We start from the raw sequence: 20472 nt of genomic DNA, 5'->3' as shown, positions 1-20472 counted from the left end.
GAACAGAGAGCGGGCGCAGCTCCCCCTACTATAGCCAGTTAGATGTGAGGTCTTCTACACCAACCTCATACCAAGCTCCTAAGCATTTCCACATTCCAGGTAGGCTCTGGAGGCCTCTGGCCAGCCTGTGAAGGAGCGCTGTATCTTTTTTGGTTTTGGTTTTATTTTTGCATGCATGCACGCACGCATGCATGCGCCAAGTGTGCATACTGCATGAGTAGTGCTACTGCCAGCCTAGAGTCAGCTAGCAACAGCAAGAGACATCCGCATGTCAGAGGCCATCCATAAACAAGACCTGCAGCCTCAACCCCCACCTCCCCCCAAGTTTGTTTGCACCCTCCCTGTGCAGCTTCTCCCGCTTCTGCAAAGAAGAGATCCTCCTGTCCCTCTCGTTCCATTCTCTTCCCTCAAGGACCACAAGGCAGAGCTTATCTGTCAGCTAGGAGCCCTTCTGCACCCATCCTTGACAGATAATTTATCTTATACTCCTCCTGCTCCCCTCAGGGCCCGCTGCACCCTTCCCCCAGATTTAACTGGGCTTGCCAGATGGCTGCTCCCCTCCAGCAGAGACTCCGGGGGCCACCAGGTAAGGGCCACTGCCACGCCCCTCCTGCAGGGAGGGTGGGAAGGAGGGCAACACCTGCCCCTTTTCAGTACGCAAGTAGTTACACGTGTGCCCTCCCCACCTGCCCGACAGCGCAGCCTGTCATCAGCTTTGCTCGCAAAGGGAATCTAGAATCATTAGTTCACTCCAAGCACGTGAGGCCGACACCTGTCCAAACACCTGGCAGCAGTGGAAGCCCTCGGCCTAGATTGAACTAGGGCAAGTCAAACCAGGGTGCCTTTTTGACAAGCACACACCCTCCTACCTGAAGCCATTTCCAAGATTTTGATCTGAAGTCGTTCAAACAAGCCAAGAAAAGAAACTCAGGGGCCTTAGGACGAATCTGTTAGGGGCAAGATGAAAACAAGTGACAGAATCCATGCCTGGTGGCTTGTTTTATTTTTTTCCTCCCCTCAATTAGCTGTGTGTTGAAATCCAAATTTTACTTGGCAGCTGATCCTGGCAGTGCCCATGTTAGCAGAGTGGGAGGAGACACTATCAGATTTTCATGAGGGGCCCTTGATCTCACAGTGCGAGAGAAGAAGGATGAGGTAGACCTGGAGTCACACAGCTTAAGGCCTTAACTGCCTTGGCTATTGGAAGGAAAAGGGTCCATTTCACCTAGAACAGCCTGAAAGTTCTGGAATTTTCCCTGTCACATTTCCTTTCTGTCATTACCACCGCCGAAAACGGTGTTCTGACGACGAGCGCCCCAGTAGATTTGGCTGACGTCTTTTATGGATGGCCCTTTGCCCAGCCCATCAGTAAGCCTTTGTGCTGGTAGGGTAGTTCCTGTTCCCAGCTTGCTTTGCTTCTCTCGCTCTCTCATTTTAAGAGACCCTGGCAGACATGTTTTGCTCTTGGGCAACGATGGGATGAGGGTTACAGCCCTGTCTCTAAGGAACCGACTCGCAGATCATCCGGTGCCACTGGCAGATGAGAAAGACATGGCCGAGAGCACCACCCAAATTAGGACTTCCCTTCCCCTGAATGAAGCCATCAACTGTGCCAGAAGGAGAAATGTCTGCCTGACCCTGCATGCTTTTAATGGTGAGCATGCTCCCAGCATGACCTCATGGACGCATTCTCTGTTGTATGGCTGTCTGTAGCACACATCACCCCAAGTAGGACGGATTCCTTCTTCCCCCATCAAACCAGCTCCCAACCTATCTCAGCTTTGCAGCTGCTTAAAATAAGGCTGTGAGGAGAAAAACACTGAATGGAGTAAGCAGGCAGTTGGATTGTGGGTGGGGACCTTACCCACAAATTGTGGCGGCTCTTGTGATTCTGAAACATTTGCGCACTGGCTCCTACTCTCCTTTTCTGTCTCTTTCTTTCCTTTATTATCTTTCTTTTTGCCTCCAGCTGCTGCAGAGAGTAACATCTACCGGAAACCCCCCATCTATAAAAGACACGGTACAGTTTGGGCATGGCTTTGACACATATTTGGATACACATAATAACAAAGTCCAGTTCTGCTTTCGCGACAGTGCTGCACATTGAGTGTGGAGTGACTCTGTGAGCTTTGCAAAAGTTATATACCAAGTTGACGTTTACCAAGTGCCAGACCTGGACACAGTGGGGGAAAGAATGCAAGTCTGAGTAGCTCTGACTTCTGAAAAGGAAACTGCAACAGAACTTACATTGGGGCACGTTCTAGGTCAGGGACCTTCAGACGTTGTCCTAGGAATATAAACAGGTCAAGGTCAAAATCTGCCTGGGTCTCCTCAGCCATAAGGAACTCAAAGTAGAAATGGGCTATTTAGCTGACAATCCTTACTCTCTTGCAGGTGAAAGGGAGCAACAGGGCTATAGGGCCAGTTCAGTTATTACACCCATCATGCATATTAGTATATTTACACCAATCATGCACATGGAATTTTTCAGGTCCCTCCCACAAGGGGCTGTCAATCTAAAGTGCCACACAAGGGAGACATCAAGGGCAAGGATGAAAATGGAAGGCAGGGGTGAAAGGGAGAGGAAAGTGTGGTTGTGGCAATATGATGCGTTTTGACCTAGTAATAGCTGGGCACGGAGTTGTACGAGAGGCTTCATAAGAAAAGGTGGCCTTTGAGGAGGGAACTGGTGGAAGGAAGAGAGGTGGTATCATGGTCAAAGGAGAATGGGTGGAGTTTTTTGAGGGAAAAGAGGCATTTGGGAAGTGGTTTAACTGGACTTCTGAAAGTCACAGGCAAGAAGGTATAAGGATATAAGTGAAGAAGGGGTCAAGGTCACAGAAGGCTTTGAATGCAAGGATGATGAGCTTGTGTGGGGTCCAGGAATGCACAGGAAGCCAATGTAGGGATTTAAGAAGGAGAGTGTCATGGTGAGAGAAGTAAATGCTATTGGCAGCTAACTGCTGGAGACCAGGAGAGGCTAGCATGGTGGGGCAATATGATGGAGTTGCCTCCTTGACACAAGCATCACTGCTGCTTCCCAGGATGCATCAGGGCAGGGATGAGGTTGGAGCCATCTAGGCACACCCGCAGGAGCTGGCTGCACTCCATGCTGACCCCAGCCTTGCCGCTGACCTGCCCCACCATGGAAAGCAAGAGTGATGCTTGTGTTCGCTGGACAGCTCCACACCACCATACCAGATGCTCCTGGAGGGGACTGACATGAGACAATCAAAGCCCAAAGGTCAAACTGAGAGAAGATCAGGGCATAATGTAGATTTTTTTTAATTTATTTTTTTGCTAAGAGAGCAGAAAGGAAGAAGAGCTGTCTTCTTGCAAAGTCATAGAGAAGCAATATGGCTTTGCAATGAACTTAAATAGGGGGGAAATGAGTGAATGAGGAGAGCAGAAGATAAAGCCAAGGTCTGGTGCCTGTCCCCAGGGTGGGGGCCATACTGTCACTAGATAAGGAGACTGTACAAGGTGAGGAAGGCTAGAGAGGAAATGTCTAGCCTCGCACATAAGACAGCCATGAAGCATCCTAGCAGGAATATCACTTGGAGGTGTGGGACTGGAGGCTAGATGTTCTGCACCCACAGGGCCTGGGAAACTACAGAAACAATGTCTCTCCAGACTTCTTCTGAGTCAAAGCTCTTGGGAGCCATGGAAGATGGAGGAGCGCCCTCTGCTGGGCAGGTCCCATCAGTGAAGAGGATGAGGGGCTTGCTCTGCACTCACCGATCTGCTTTTCTTGCTTTAGAAGGGTCTTGTGGCTTTCCCCTTGAATGTGGTAACCGAGTGTCTCCTCTCTTTCCTTCCCCCTTTCCCCCTTCCGCTGTCTGCCTAACACCCTGCCCTGCTGGCTGCCTGCTCCCCACTGCATTGTAAGTACCTCCCTTTGCCTCTCTTCTTGGTACCAACAACCTCACCATGCCTTGCTCCTGAGAAGCCCTCTGACTTCCTCCAGCAAGCCTTGGATATTTTAAAGCTTAAGGGGGGAAAATCTGCCCTTCTATTAGGACATAAAATAGCTTTCTCTGAACATATATATATATATATATATAAATACATTTGTGGACTTAATGCATGATCACGTAATGCAGATTACTTATCCCTAAGTGCTCTATAAAAATCCTCTTGTATGCACTGTCTGAAGTTTTGCTTGTTCTAATGTACATTTAAGGGCATATTTTCAAAGCGAAATCACTCAAAACCAGTTATCTCCTTAACACACTTTATTTATTCTTGAGAGTATCAAACCAAGAATGAGAATTGCTCCGTGTTAATTAAAACAGAAATAAAAGGGACACGAGTGGCGCTGTGGGTTAAACCACTGAGCCTAGGGCTTGCTGATCAGAAGTTCGGCAGTTCAAATCCCCGTCATGGGGTGAGCTCCAGTTGCTCGGTCCCTGCTCCTGCCAACCTAGCAGTTCGAAAGCATGTCAAAAGTGCAAGTAGATAAATAGGTACAAAAAACAAACAAACCAGAAATAAAAAAGTGAGTGTGTGTGATAAGAACATAAGAAAAACCCAACTAGATCAGGCCAAAGGGTAACCTAATTCACCACCTTGCTGTTGCAGTGGCCAACCAACCTATGGGATCTGGTCTTTATTAGGATGGATTGCTATTCTGGATTAATTCTGGATTAAATCATATGTGGGGGGTTGGGGAGATGTCTGTGTTTCATTTTTAAAGAAAGCTGATATTAGTATAAACTTCTGTTGGTGCAAGAAGGAGCTTGTCTCCCAGGGTTAATTGCAGCTGGGAGAGCAGGGTGGCACAAGTCATTTTCATCTGTTTTGGCCCATAGATACAAGTTTTTGGAGACTGGAAACGTGGATATAGGGAGGATCTGAGGCTTGTATGAGGATGAGCTGCTAAGTACAGGCTGCATAAGGCAGCTATTCTGTATGATAACAACCCGTCAACCCAAAGCAAATCACACACTAATTCTCTTTCACTGTTCCTTCCTGTGGCTCTTTTCTGGTGGCTGAGCTCCTTGGGAAGCCGTTCATGCCATTAGCAGTTGTGTGGATGGCTTTTTCTTTTTCTTGTAAACGGAGGTTTTACTAAATCAGATGGCATATAAATTTTGTTAAATAAATAAAATACAGTGATAAAGTTAATGACTGTAAATTGCTTTGAGTCATGTGAAATAGTAGTAGTAGTAGTAGTAGTAGTGGGCAGGGAGGCAGAGGGTTGATGTGGATTAGGATTTTTGTGGGGGTTAGGGGACTTTAGTCTTTCCATCATCGATGGTCCTGATCAGAGATCTCCACTTGATATTTTCATTTACAGAAAAGCTTCCATGGGAATAAACAGGAGCTTTCTGTCCAATGCAAAGGGCAGACATGAGGGAACTAATTCAGATCAGGACTCTCATGTCTTCCAAGGTCCCAAACTAGATCAGCCTCTGCATTTGCTTTTTACATTTTTGAAAGCCGTCCATAGAGTTTCATGCGACTGGCACCTTGTCTTGTTTGGTCCTAAGACTGAGCCAATTTGGGCCATGCCCAGTGTCTCACTTTTGGTGTGATCATTGCAGTGTCAGGGTGCTTGCTAGTTCAGGGGGGTGGCTCCCACCCTCCTCCGCTTGCCTGACCTCTTTCCCCTTCCTCCCATTGCTCTTCCTTTCCCTGCCCTCATCCAGCTACCTCCCGCCCCAGTGCTGCACTTATCTATGAAGCTTGTGCCACTTGCTTTCTGCTTCCCTTCTTGACAAACACAACCTTCTCCAACCTGGTGTCCCCTCCCCTTCAGCCCCCATCAGCCCCCAACTAGCATGGTCAGTAGTCGGGGATGATGGGAGTTGTAGTCCAACAGCATCTGCAAGGCACCAGGTTGGGGAAAGCTCACATAAAGGATGAGAATGTAAGCAGCAGTCGGTTCATTGATCCTGCTAGCTCACTGTTGTCTACAGTACTGGCCAGTAAAGCAGTTCTCCGTGGTTTCAGAGTAGTCTCTCCAAGCTCTACCTGGAGATACCCGGGATGGAACCTGGGAACTTCTGCATGCAAAGCATGCCCCCCTGCCCCTCTGAGCCACACAGCCCTTCCGGAATCTAGAGAGTGAACTGTGCCAGTAACCAACATGGAGCTGCGTTGTGCTCCAGCTTGGAAACTTCTGCCGTGGAGGCAATTCCAGGCCTGGCTTTAAACAGACACAGGAGTCTCCTGACTGATGCAATAGGGATGGGGTGCAATTACCGGGTGCCACATGTTTGTTGACCGAGGATAAGTGCTACCTTATCCAGTGTGGTGTAGTGGTTAAGAGCAGTAGACTCGTGATCTGGGGAACTGGGTTCGCGTCTCCGCTCCTCCACATGCAGCTGCTGGGTGACCTTGGGCTGGTCACACTTCTTGAAGTCTTTCAGCCCCACTCACCTCACCGAGTGTTAGTTGTGAGGAAGGAAAGGAAAGGAGAATGTTAGCCGCTTTGAGACTCCTTTGGGTAGTGATAAAGTGGGATATCAAATCCAAACTCTTCTTCTTATTCTTCTACCTGCCTCACAGGGTTGTTGTGAGGATGAAATGTAAGTGGGAGAAGGAGAGCCAGATACACCAACTTGAGCTCCTTGGAAGAAAAAGTGTGGTATATAAACATATAAATAAATAAAATACTGGCAAGTGGAAAATAGCAGAATTGCATTGCTCTGTTGCTCTGCATTTGCCTAAGCTCTATAGAGAAGTAGCCAAAAGTTTGCTATCTGGAGATTTGGAAGAAAAGTTTGAATTAGGCATGATAGCAGCAGGACCGTTCATTTAAACCTGGGTTTGTTCTGATCTTGCTTGAAGCATTTTTTAAGTGCAAAAGCAATGGAGGGAGGGGCCCATGTTTTTATATAAGGTAGAAGCTGTCCAATGGGACGCAGGTGGCGCTGTGGGTTAAAGCCTCAGCGCCTAGGACTTGCCGATTGAAAGGTCGGCGGTTCGAATCCCTGCGGCGGGGTGCGCTCCCGCTGCTCGGTCCCAGCGCCTGCCAACCTAGCAGTTCGAAAGCACCTCCGGGTGCAAGTAGATAAATAGGGACCGCTTACCAGCGGGAAGGTAAACGGCGTTTCCGTGTGCAGCTCTGGCTCGCCAGATGCAGCTTTGTCACGCTGGCCACGTGACCCGGAAGTGTCTCCGGACAGCGCTGGCCCCTGGCCTCTTAAGTGAGATGGGCGCACAACCCCAGAGTCTGTCAAGACTGGCCCGTACGGGCAGGGGTACCTTTACCTTTACCTAGAAGCTGTCCTGGAACTATGCATATGCCTCTGCTGCCCTCGCATGTCATTGCTGCCAGACCCTTCTGAAGAGCTCCCCCTTTCCTTCCAGTCTTTCACACGTGCTCTCTGTCGCTTTTGCAGATACCCTATCTGCAGCCACAAAAAGCAAAACCAGTGAGGATATTGCCCAGAGCTCCAAATATAGCCCAGCCTACTCTCCAGATCCATATTACCACTCTGAAACAGAATACTGGACCTTTCAAGGCTCACCTAAAGGTAACATTCTCCACACCAGGTCACCAAAAGCTCCAGGAATATGTGTGTGTGTGTGTGTGTGTGTGTGTGTGTAATCCTACATGCAGTGGCCATGCTGAAATGGAGAGGAAAGTGCCAAAATATCCAACTGCAGAGAAGGACTGGGCTCTTGTACCTTTTAAGCATGGTCTGCAACAGGGATGGGGAACAGTAGCCCTGCAGATATTGCTGGCCTGCAACTCCCATCATCCCAAGACCATGCTGCCTTGGGCTGAGTCCAGCAACATCTAGAGGTTCCCCATCCTCAGTCTAGAATATCAAGGTGGGCAGAAAGCTACACCAGCTGAAATTCCCTCTTCTGCAAAGCTCTTAAAGTTACAGAAGCCCTGTCTGCCTTTGTGGCTGCTCACCTTCCATGAACCGGAAGCTCTGGCCCTTCCCAGCTATAATGCCTGAAAAGAATATGCTCCTGTCTGTCCCAAGCTCCATGCCAGAAGGAGCACAGGCCCCTTTGGGTTACAGAAATGCACGTCCAACATTGGCCCCAACCCTAGCAAAGTCCCCAGATTCATGTCTGCTGTCTTAACCTGATGCCATGCAAGTGATTTCTTTGAACTGACTGCCCTGCCGTCACTTCTTTGTAGCACCACGAGTTCGGAGGTTCTCATCAGGAGGAGAAGAAGATGCGTTTGATCGAGGGATGCATAAGGTGAGTGCTCATCTTCACAGCCTTTGCCCATTTTATGCAGAACTTAGGAACGCTGCTGCGGCCCAGCTTCCACAGGCTCTCTTCCTCCTTGGGTTGGTAGCAGCGCCTTCAGGGTTTCTCACTGTGCCCGCCTCTGCTGCTGTGCTCACGGCCTCATAAGAGGAGGTCGGCTGCTGAGGACTTTGACTATATCTTCAGATGCTGCTCCATTCTGTCCAGTGCTGATAGCTTCACTGGGGAAACAGTTGAAATCTCTGAGTTCATGTCAACAGTGATAATGCCTCTGCACCTTTTCATTATGTTTTATTGGATTTTTACTCTTTTAGGTCATTTTATTATGCTAATCTCTCTTTTTCTGTATAATTTTTCATTAAGTTTTTCTATTTTACATTTTAAAATATTCATTTAAACAACCTTAAATCAATGACTTCTCTTTCTGTGACAGATAGGTAGCCGTGTTGGTCTGCCATAGTCAAAACAAAAAAAAATCCTTCCAGTAGCACCTTAAAGACCAACTAAGTTAGTTCTTGGTATGAGCTTTCGTGTGCATGCACACTTCTTCAGATACACTGAAACAGAAGTTTCCAGACCCTTCTATATAGTGAGAAGGTGGGGAGGGGTATTACTCAGAAGGGTGGTGGGAATGGGTGATTGGCAGATGGCTGTGATGAGCCTGTTGACGACTCTTAACGACTGCAATAGGTCTTACAGGAAAAAGCAAGGGGTGAGAAGGTGAAAAATGGCTTTGTCATGTATAATGAGATAAGAATCCAAGGTCTTTGTTCAGACCAGGACTCTCCATGGTTTTAAGTTTGGTGATAAGTTGCAATTCAGCAGCTTCTCTTTCCAGTCTATTTCTGAAATTCCTTTGTAGTAAAACAGCTACTTTGAGATCTTGTATAGAATGTCCTGGGAGATTGAAGTGTTCTCCTACTGGTTTCTCTGTCTTGTGATTCCTGATGTCTGATTTATGTCCGTGTATTCTTTGGCGTAAGGTCTGGCCTGTTTGTCCAATATAGAGAGCTGAAGGACACTGTTGGCATTTGATGGCATACACAATGTTAGACAATGAGCAATTAAATAGTCCCTAGATGGTATGTGTGATGTTGTTGGGGCCAGTAATGGTGTTGTCCGGGTGTATGTGGCAGCAAAGTTGGCATCTGGGTTTATTGCAGGCTCTGGTGCCAGTGTCCGTGTTAGGTCTGGTTGCAGTATTATTGTGGGTTAGGAGTTGTTTAAGATTGGGTGGCTGTCTGTAGGCAATGAAAGGTCTTCCTCCCAGAGCTTGAGAAAGAGAACACGGACACTGGCACCAGAGCCTGCAATAAACAAACAGGCCAGACCTTACCCCTCCCCACCTTCTCACTATATAGAAGGGTCTGGAAACTTCTGTTTCAGTGTATCTGAAGAAGTGTGCATGCACACGAAAGCTCATACCAAGAACTAACTTAGTTGGTCTTTAAGGTGCTACTGGAAGGAATTTTTTTTGTTTCTCTTTCTGTGGTTCAGTTTACATACCACAAATCCCTGCATATTTTACATAAGCTAAACCATTCAGTATTCCATTATCACAACCACCAAAACTTGTCTACACTGTATCTTAATTCTGCCAGTGCCTTCAAATGTACACAATTTTCACCCATATATTCAACAAACATTTTCCTATCTTCTTTAAACGCATGTGGCTAATCTCAGTGCTACTTAATCATACAAGGGAAAATAATGTGTGTGTGTGTTTGAAATTGTTTATATCTCCCCTTTCAGGCTATAAATCTTATCAAGGTGGCTTACAAGTAATATTCTGTTACATATTTTCAAAACACAATAAGCAATATTAAAGTGTTGACACACCCCAGGATCCTTCCCACAGGGCTGTTCATGGTAGATCATGGGGTGGTGGGGTCTGATGTGGTCTTTGCCTCCTTCCCTCCCTCTCCTATAATATCCATCTTCTTAATGTTTTGCGGTGATAGCTCCAGACTGGCATTGGCAGATTGATACTTAAGGAAGAAATGAAGGCCCGATCCAATTCCTACGCTGACCCCTGGACTCCTCCTCGCAGCTCGGCAGGAAGTAGAGAAGCTCTTCACACGGCCGGCTACGAAAGCTCCTTAAATGGCTGTAAGCAATCAGGAAAATTTCACCTACCCCCTGCCTGCCAGCAGATGGTTGGCTTCAAGGAAGGGAGAGGTGCAGAAGGCTTGTCTTTTCACAGGCCGTGCATTGCTATTGTGTGAGGGAGATTCTTGCTGGGGGTGGGCAGGTATCACAGACATGGCAGAACGATCTCAGTGCAGGGGAAATTCAGATCAGATGCTGAGTCTGTGGATTTAGAAACAGCCGACTGAGCTCTACTAGTGAATTAAATTGGCTGGTTTTGCTATGAATATACTGGTTGCAGCTTGATATTGTTTTCTTGATGCAACATTCATAGTTGGGGACCATGAGACTGAGGGAGGTTAGAACGGCAGTGAAAATGGAGGCATTAATAATGGCCGGTCAGGTTCACATACTGAGAATGAACCTGGGTGTTTCAATGCTACCTCATCACACACACAGCACTAGCCTTTAGCTCACAGTCCTGTTTCTGGGTCTCGCACTGCATTCTCAACACAACCATTCCTTCCTGATCCAACTATTCCCCTGGCTTTTGACAGAGCAGAGAAGAGAAAGAGCCAGATGCATTTGAGAGAGTCAGTCGGCCTAAGACAGAAGTGTGCATAAGATTGATCAGGATCTGCTAGTAGATCACTGGGTGCTTTGCAGTAGGATTTCTGATTCCCAATTATTTTAGCAATTGCAAGCAGCTAAGTAGTTTAGAATCCCTGATCTGTAATAACTCAGACACAAATGTGTGCTTGAATATGCAAACCACGTCTGGGCTCCTGGGGTACAGCAGGCAATTGCTCTACCCCCTCGAGTCACCATTTTTACCCCACTTTTGCACCATTTTACACTGGCTCCGCCTACCCTGCACCTGCCCTGGCTAGTGATCTTTGTGGTTCTAATAGCAAACAGAGCACATCTCCATGTCTGAGCGAAGGGAGATCAAAATTTCTCTTCATTCATCTCGTCAGTAAGTTGGTGTTTGGAGAGATTACTTGTCATTTCCCCCATTTGTTTGTTGTGTGTCAAGCATATTGTACCAAACTGAGGTGATTAAAATTTCAGGGATCAAGGATAATGGTCAATGTGCTGCCCCCTGGTGCTCGAGTTCACAGAGAAATCTTCGACAATAAAATCATGTTCACGGGAATCATGCATTCCACGATGCCAGAGTTTATTTGGCAAACTATATATAAGCCTTTATCTATGTCTGCATTCCCAGGGTTAACTTGCACACCTTCTCGGACACGTACGCTCTCACGCTATCGCTTTCCCTGGGGCACCCTACCAGCCGGAGCCTGAAGGAATATTTCATTAATCTTTGATGAACTTCCACATTATCCCACCTCCCTTTCTCCTTCCCCGCCGTCCCTCCTGCCGAAGGAGTGTGGGTGAGGGGCAAAAATGTGCTCATGCAATTGCATCAGCTGGCCACTAGATGGGGCCATCAACAGCTCACAGCAGCTAGTCATTCTGGGTTGTTGCTTTTAGTTACTAAAAAGTCCAAACTAGATATGGCACATAGTCATGTTTACCTTTCCAGCTTCTCTTTTTTTAAAAAAACAGCCTCAGAAGGAATTAAGTTTAAGCAGAGAAATTTTAGTTGGGGAGGAGGAGAGGCTATTTTTGGCTCAAAATTGGCCCCTCCTCAGCTGTTTTTCTGCTGGGAGGGAGAGCATTTTGTGTAGCAAAATGGCTGTAGGGGAAAGCATTAAACAGCACCCCCGTGTCTCCTTCCCCCCTTGCATCACTTGCTTCTCCACAGTCAAGTGTCCTAGTATAAGACTAAATGGAGAAAAAGTCAGCATTGTCATTAAGGGTTTGGAGCCAAGCTACATGTTACACTTAATGCATAGTGTGCAGCTACATCTCTGAATTTCTTCTATTTGGTTGCAGATACAGGGGGTCCAATTGTTGTCTAGATAACAGTGTGTTGGGATGGAGGAAGGTACAGTGGTACCTAGGGTTAAGAACTTAATTTGTTCTGGAGGTCCGTTCTTAACCTGAAACTGTTCTTAACCTGAAGCACCACTTTAGCTAATGGCGCTTCCTGCTGCCACCGCGGCACGATTTCTGTTCTCATCCTGAAGCAAAGTTCTTAACCTGAGGTACTATTTCTGAGTTAGCGGAGTCTGTAACCTGAAGCGTCTGTAACCTGAAGCGTCTGTAACCTGAAGCGTCTGTAACCCGAGGTACCACTGTAAATCTTCTGCTACAATTGGGGTGAAAATCCCACCTCCCTGCAGTTGGGAGGCTTAGATTTAAAATGTTCCATTGGGTTTAATGGGAACTTTTCCTTAAGGGCTGGATTCAAATGAGGTGATGTGCTAGCAGGAACTAGCAAAATATATCCCACTAGCACAGTAGAACTTCCCCTCCCCTCCAAGCACCCCATAATAAGCTCTGGAGATATCTTAAGAACTCCCCAGGAGGAGGAGGAGAGGGGATATATTTACATCAGTCAAGCTGACATTGATTTTTTTTCCCTAAGTCTCCTAGCCATGCAGGGTGATCTTCATTGCCACACACACCTGTAACTGGTTTAAAAAATAATAACCCACAGACATAGCTGCACACTACAGATTGATGTAATATGTAGTTTGGCTCTTAGAAGACACACCAGTAATGAAGCTTGACAAGAACTTTATTTTCTCTCTTAAACAAAGCAGAACAGCAACAGGAAATTCCTGAGTCCGCCAAGTACAACTAAGTCCAGTGCCACCTAGTGATGAAACCATAGAATGACACTGTCCACATAATGTGAACCAAGCAATACCTGAAGATAGCTAGCAGTCATTTTCACGATTGCAACGATATTCCCTTGCCACACGCACTGCAGTTGTCTCAATGTGCCACGTTGTTCACAGCCGTCTTTATCTGTGTACAGAAGCATATGGGCTTTGAATGTGTGATTCAGCCTGTGGGGTGTGTTCAAGCTTGCACTGCTGTGAAACATACTCTGTGTGCATGCCTGACTTGTTGCTTTGTCTTCCTCCACAGCACCCCGTTCACATTACCTGGCTGACAGTGGTACGTTTCGCTCTGCCTCCTGCCTCTCTCACTTTGTGTTGTTTCATCCACTTCTGACAAGGAGGACTTTTTAGAACCAAAGTAGTTTCTTCTTTGCAAGACGATAGAATCCGGGTGGGAGGGGGATAGAAGTGAGGGTCTACTCTCTGTTGTGCTAGTGAAGTGAAGTAGGCCCTGGGTAAGCCTGGGGTTGTGTTCCTCTGTCAATGTCAGGCTTACCATAAGTAGATCAGTAATCTCAATGAGGAGGGACTGAGAGATAGGACTGGCCCTGCTGTTGGACAGGGTGAGGTAGCCAAGCCCAGCAGGCATATTTTAGAATGCCATTAAAGGGAGAGTATTGTCCACCTTTTCAGTTTATTTGTCACAGAGTTGTAGAGCTGAAAGGCACCCAAAGCGCCATCAAGCCCAACCCCTTTCAATGCAAGAATAACAGATACTCATTTTTTACGTTCACAGAGAGCCCTAAGTTACTGCCTCAAACATGTCTTTAGTGGAATGCCTTCTGCCACTCCTCAAGATGCAACTCCTTGAGGGACAGCGGAGTGGTTAGGGTGTTGACAAGGCTCGGGGAGGTGTATCCCTACTCAGCCAGGAACATCGCTGGGGGACCTTCGGCCATATCTCAGCTTAATCTACCTCACAGGGTTGTTGCGAGGATAAAATGGGAGGTAGAGAACCAGGCACACCACCCTGAGCCCCTTGGAGGAGGGCAAGATAATAATGTCAATAGCAGTCATGTTACTCGTGTGTAAAGAATTAAAACTTTCCTGTTCTTCCTACTACAATTAATTTTCCTCCATGCCTGTGCGCTAGAGACTGTTCCTTTTTCTAGGCAATGGGGAAGCCTGCGTCTTCTGACTTTTGCAAAACCTGTTCTCTGTTTCAGATCCCCTCATTTCAAAATCTGCCTCTCTTCCTGCTTACAGAAGGAATGGGCTGCACAGGGTAAGAGGGCCTGCTGACTCTCAGCCTTTGGTTGACCCTTTGGGAAAAGGAAGTCCAAGGACCTCTGGAGTCCTCTTCAATCCTGGGCTCAGACTTTCCAGTACCGGGTTCAAAAGTGGGGAGTGCTTCCTTCCTCTTGGAGCCCACACATTCCCCTCATGCCAAGAGGGCTCACAGGGGCTCAGAGGCAGTTGCTAAGAAGCAGCTGCTGCGGAGATTCCCCCAGGAAGGGATGAGGAGATTGGATTCTCAGTGGGAGCTCAGGGGTTGAGAAAGCCACAGCGGCTCCTGAAAATGCAGGCGTGATCCACAGGAATTTTTCTGGGGATTGGGAGTAGCAAAGTCAAGCGCTGAAAGGCTAGTTTCTCACAAAAGAATGAAAAGAACGGTGCCTGCACAAGTCTCTCAGGTTCCACAAATGCTAGGAACTCAGGGGAGGGATTCAATGTAGCGCTAAGAAGATTGTTCCATCTGGCAGGCTGAAATGTTTGTGCCGATGGAGGGAACAACCTCCCCTCTCCTGCTCCCCTCCCCACCCCCGTGCTGTTCTGGGGGCTCCTCCGACCCATTTAGAGCCAATGTATGGGGAGGAGAGGGGGGAAGTCCCACTGTACTTCCACTAGCTGGTCCCATTTGTTATATCTGGCACTACCCCCACCCTTGCCTACCTCACAGGATTTTTGTGAGGACAAAGTGGGATAACCCCATGTACGCTGCCTTTAACTCTCTGGAAGCAGAATGGCATGCAAGTCTAGTAAAAAAGTAAACAGAAGTACTTTCGCCCTGGCAAAATGATAGCACAATGATTCTCAGATGCTTGCCACAGGAGTCTTATTAGTAGTGGGTTGGGATACTGTTGGCATAAGGATGTTTCCCTTAAAAATGGAGGAGGAGGCTGTGCTCTTCACCTTTAGGGTACACCACTCAGTTGTTCCCTATAATTCACTGATTAATCTCTCCTCTGTCCCGCCTCACACATATACAGTGGTACCTCTGGTTGTGAACGGGATCCATTCTGGAGCCCCGTTCGCAACATGAGCAGAATGCAACCCGCGTCTGCGTGTGCGCTGGTCGCGATTTGCTGCTTCTGCGCATGCGCGTGATGTCATTTTGAGCATCTGCGCATACGCGAGCGGCGAAACCTGGAAGTAACCCATTCCATTACTTCCGGGTCGCCGCGGGACACAACCTGAAAATGTGCAGCCTGAAGCAAACATAACATGAGGTATGACTGTATTGGCAAAGAGTTTAAAAACTCCTCCATTAAGCAGCTAAGGAAGTAACTATAAAAGAGCAGAGTGGGTTTTAATGGGATTGGCCATATCAGGATGGGCCATAGAATCGTAGAATTGTAAGTGTTGGAAGTTGGAAGTGACCACGATGCAATGCAGGAAGCTTTTGCCCAACGTGGAGCTTGAACCCACGACCTAGAGATTAGGAACCTCATGTTGTACTGACTATCAGAAGCTCTAACATGGGAACCTGTGGCCTTCTAGATGTTGCTGGATTACAACTCCCATCATCCCTGACCATCAGCCATGCTGTCTGGGACTGATGGGAGTTGGAGTCCAACAACATCTGGAGGGCCACAGGTTCCCCACTCCTGGCCCACATGCTGACCACTCTTTTCTCCGTATTGTTGTTTCCTCTGCAGCCTCCCAGCGCTGAACTCTTCCACTACGACAGCACAAATGCCGTCAACTGGGGGATGCGAGGTGAGTGCGTTCTGTTTGAAGTTTTGGTGGAGCCCAGTGTATGCATTCCTAAATCCTGTAACAGCTCTCCTAAATCCTGTACCAGAGGTTCTCGGAGATGTTATACAAGAGTTAATGCTTGCTAATATGCATACTTATCTAGGAGTAAGTCCCACGGGTTTCAGTGGAGATTACCGCTGAGTAGATAGATAGATATTGTTATTGATTATTGTTATTTATTTCAAAGTGAAGACAAAATCCCCAATGTGCATAAGTTGTTTTAAGTTGCTTGGCAGACTTAAGTAATAAGGCAACCCTATAAGTAAACACTTAAATCTTTCCTGCTGTAATCAGTGGGATTTAATACTGCTGAATTTGGACTTAGATTGTGCCCCAAGCCTGTCCAAATCTTACAGCTGTGAAGATAGGCTTGAAAGGGTGCCATCTTCTTGCCTGGAGAAATCCCTGATGTAAGAGGGAGTCCGATCAGTATTTCCAGTAGCCAGACGGTAGGACTTCAGGCCTCTAGATCGTTTAATGGCCTTCCCCAAAACTAGGAGACACAGAATATATTGTGCACACTTAGGAAATATCTGCAAGCCCAGCTCTCTGAGCAGTGAAGTTTCAGAGGTTCCAGCATTTCCTTAAGGTGTGGCTTCCTTAGAAAGAAGTTACTACGGACTGTCCGGTGTGTTCTGATATATGGTTTATTTTCACACATATATAGACTAAGCATATTTGGAGGCTTAGCACCCCAACATATACTTCTTCATCAGATTTCTGAAAAGTAATAGGAGGCTTGTGCCCTCATGATGCTTCCAGAGCTCCAGCTAAGCTCCCCTACCTCAGCCTGATCTTCTCTCAGTCTAAACTTGTATTTCACAAAATGATTTAAATTTGCACATTCCATTGCTTTGAGGAGGGAGGTTGAAGGTAACCCTCCTTCCAGAAACTCCCTGGCTATTTCCTTAGTCAAGCAAGGCCCAGCCATTCCAATGTTATCAATGCTGTTCTCCGCACAGGAGGGGATTTGCCAGGCAGAACTTGTCCAACCAGTTTTGGGCCTCCTTAAGGGTGTTATCTTGGATAACCACAGACACAAAAAAGATTTGGAGTGGGAAATCCTTGAAAGAGCATTCAAAGCAAGCTGCCCTATCTCATTACAATAAAAACTGCATATGTAGAGATCACTTAATTCATATGTTCATGGTGCAGAACTTGGATAAGTGGTGCAGCACTGCATTTCATTTGTTCTAAGTGCAGAGTGTAGGCAGCTCTGCAGACTGAGTGACTAGCTTCACATTCCCATAGGACATAATAAATGCCTCTTAGTGCAAACATCACGAGAGTTTGCAATGGCACAGACTCTATGATTGCAAAGAAAAGGAAAAAAGGGATTAGACACTGACCTCTTTCTCTCTCTCTCTCCCTCCCTCCCTCCCTCCCTCTTATCATCTCTTACAGAATACAAGGTAACACTTTCCGAGGAATCCTGCAGAATTCTAGAACCGTAGGTCCTTTTGCCACCTGAAATGCTGATCTGCAGGATCTGTATCAACATCTGGCCAGAAGAAAGCCTCCTCTTCCCCCTGGGTGCTCCTGGCCTGCAGTGGTCTCGAGTGCTCCTTCTACCTGGACAAAGGTGTCCTCAGGGTCCTTCAAGTGGGATTCAAGCACTTGATTGCGAGTTCTTGTGCAACAAGCCTGCTTCCCTAAAAGGCCAGAGTTTTTGCTTTGTGCTGTGTGTGTCATCTTGTGTTGAGGTTTTGCTATTCAGGTGTATATTGCCAAGTTAGGGTCACTCCTGGCATGCTCAGTGGATGGCAACCTGCATTCAGATAAAGGTTTGTCGTAGGTTTAAAACAAAAACAACTTGTGGGCGCAAGTTTCTTCCAGGCAGGCTGTCTCTACCCGTTTCTTCTTTTTGTGTGGATGGACTAGAAATCTGTGGCCCAGCAGTCTGTTTTTCTCCCTCCTCCTCCTGTAGATATACCCTTACGAGCTGCTTCTGGTAACCACAAGGGGGAGAAACCGCTTGCCCAAAGATGTGGACAGGACTAGGCTGGAGGTAAGCCGGCTCTCACAATGCTCCTGCCAGGACCTGGAACTAATCCGGTCAGTTCGTTCAGGGGTGAGGAGCCTATTTCAGCATAAGGGTCAGGCTGGAGATTGACTAACCTTCTGGGGTCCATGTTCCAATGGTGGGCACCTTTATTTCTCTTCTCCCTCCCCCCGCACCGCCTCTTGTCTCAAATATACATGCACCAGGCACACACCACTCATCCACTTTCTCATACATGCAGTCACACACAGACATACACTCTCACATGACAGGCAGGCATGCAGACAGGCTTTTGCCTGTGCAATCAGCATTCCCAGCCGTTCCACTCCAGTAATGGAGGCGGCAGCTGGAAAGTTCCCTTGGCTTCTCTCTGGTGTGAATCCCTAAAGAACAGGCAGAGAGGTCTTTCATTTCTAGATCTTAGTGCTAAGTACTACAGCACTAAGAACAGAGATAAAGCCTCTGCCTGCTCCTTAAGAGCTCAAGGCAGCATTTCCACTCACCCCAACCCTGGCTCACTATAAGGGTACTTGATCAAAGGAATAAGTTGCAATAGGAACCTATGGAACAACCTCCCTTTGACATTTTTAGGTTAAATGTGCATCCATTGAGGGTGCTTTACTTATTCATTAGGGAAAATGCTGAATCAAAAAATGAAGTTGAATCCTCAAGTAGTGTAAATGATCCATTGCACTCTAAGGATGTCTAAAAATAACTTTATCAAGCAGTCGTTTGTAAGCAGCGATCGTTTGGCCACATGGGGAGCCAGTTGTGTATTGCCATTTACCTCTGGTGAGCATAATTTTTCCACATTTTACCATATCCTTCCTGTTGTAACAGCCGGTGACACCAAGGGATCCCTACTCTACCTCACAATTGGAGATACAGAGAAATGGGATTTATAGCTGTAAATATCATCATTATTATTACTATTATTATTCTTATTATTATTACTATACAAATTGTAGCATTGCTCAATACATGAGATACCATAATGTGCTATGTTTTAATTTTATTACATGCATATGCTGCCTTTCTTTCATCATGGAGCTCAAGGTGGTATGCACAGAGGTGTAGCTAGAGGGCAGGGGGCAGCACTTACTGCGAGGCCTGCAGGGCACCTGAGCCACATGTCTCCCCTTGGAGTGACATGGTGGCTCGGGCACCTTCAGGATCCGCACTGCTCGAAATGGCACATGGGGCTTGCATTTGCCCACTGCTTCCTCCTCAGCTGCACTACAACTGAGGGGGAGGCAGCAAGGACTTCTTGGAAGCTCCACGTTGCGTATCCTGGCCCAGCTCCCCCGGGTGGCTTTCCCCGCCCCCAGGGGCAGGGCATACATGCTGCCCCGGGCACCCAAGTAGCTAGCTATGCCACCGGGTATGCACTGGGGTATCATAAGAGCACAGGGACAACCCTGCTGGATTAAGCCAAAGGCCCAGGTAGTCCAGAATCCTGTTCTCACTGTAGCCAACCAGATGCCTGTGGGAAACCTTGGCAAACTGGGCCTGAGCACAAAAGCCCGCTCCCCTTCTGTGGCTTCTGGCAACTGGTATATTTCCCCATAGGGATATCCAGGCAGTGCACATTATATCAGCGATGAGGAGTCTGTGGCTGTAGACTTGTCGTTAGAGACTCCACCTCTCACCCACCCTTGCCAGCATGGGAAGAGATCCCCATCCCTGCACTAGACCCCAGTTATCAGCTTGGTCAATGGCCAGCTGTAAGCATTCCAAACCAGTGCCTCGGGCCACATCCAAGTTTCCTCTGCCAGCCTCCAGTAACTGAAGGTCTCGGTAATGAGGACAGAAGACCATTGGATGGCTCACTTGGTTAGAGTGTGGTGGTAATAAGGCCAAGGTTGCAGGTTTGATGCCCATATGGGTCAGCTACATATTCTTGCATTGCAGGGACTTCAGTTAGATCAGAGGTTTTCAACCTTTTTGGGTCCACTGGTCCCTTGAACAACTACATTCTTTCTGCAGCACCCCTGTGGGGTTCAGGAGCCCAGTTGTGCCCCTTGCCTGCAGAGCTGACAGCCCTTCACCCCTTGGGGAGTGTTCCCTCAGCCTCCTATTATTATTATTATTATTATTATTATTATTATTATTATTATTATTATTATTATTATTATTATCCTCCACTCTCCTTGAGAGTCCTCTGGGCAGCCACAGCTGCCACCCCTGGTCTCTGCCCTGCCCCCCTGCCCCAAAGAGAGGTGCCTCCTCACACTGCCCTACAGGAGCCTAGGAAGCACCCCCTCGCCAGCCCCAGAAGCACCATTTACCTACAGAGCTTCTAGCCAGGGCTGCTGCAACAAACAGCTGTGCAAGCCTTTGGGAGGCAGAGACGCAAGAGGGCATCAGAGGAGGGAGGGAAGGAAAGAGGGATAGAGGCCAGTGTTGCCCACGGGACCCCTGACCACCATTCAAGGCACCCCAGGGTGCCACGGCCCACTG

At 47.5% G+C, this 20472-nt stretch overlaps 1 protein-coding gene across 1 annotated transcript in view; it reads left to right on the top strand.

The window, feature by feature from the left end:
- Positions 1-20472, top strand: part of ABLIM3 (actin binding LIM protein family member 3) — a gene marked incomplete at its 5' end in the record, with an annotated part of 67138 nt that overhangs the window by 44287 nt on the left and 2379 nt on the right. Inside the window, 10 exons of the mRNA XM_083728202.1 lie at positions 1-99; positions 1970-2020; positions 7350-7484; positions 8108-8172; positions 10146-10293; positions 13279-13308; positions 14198-14256; positions 15911-15979; positions 17938-18018; positions 18853-18919. Coding sequence (XP_083584328.1) covers positions 1-99; positions 1970-2020; positions 7350-7484; positions 8108-8172; positions 10146-10293; positions 13279-13308; positions 14198-14256; positions 15911-15979; positions 17938-18018; positions 18853-18919 — 804 coding nt within the window. The remainder of the gene's footprint in view (positions 100-1969; positions 2021-7349; positions 7485-8107; positions 8173-10145; positions 10294-13278; positions 13309-14197; positions 14257-15910; positions 15980-17937; positions 18019-18852; positions 18920-20472) is intronic.

This window comes from Podarcis gaigeae (assembly GCF_964106915.1).
Source record: "Podarcis gaigeae genome assembly, chromosome: 2".
Taxonomy (NCBI): domain Eukaryota; kingdom Metazoa; phylum Chordata; class Lepidosauria; order Squamata; family Lacertidae; genus Podarcis; species Podarcis gaigeae.
The sequence above is the reverse complement of the archived record's forward strand: the minus strand, read 5'-3'. Positions and strand labels throughout refer to the sequence as shown.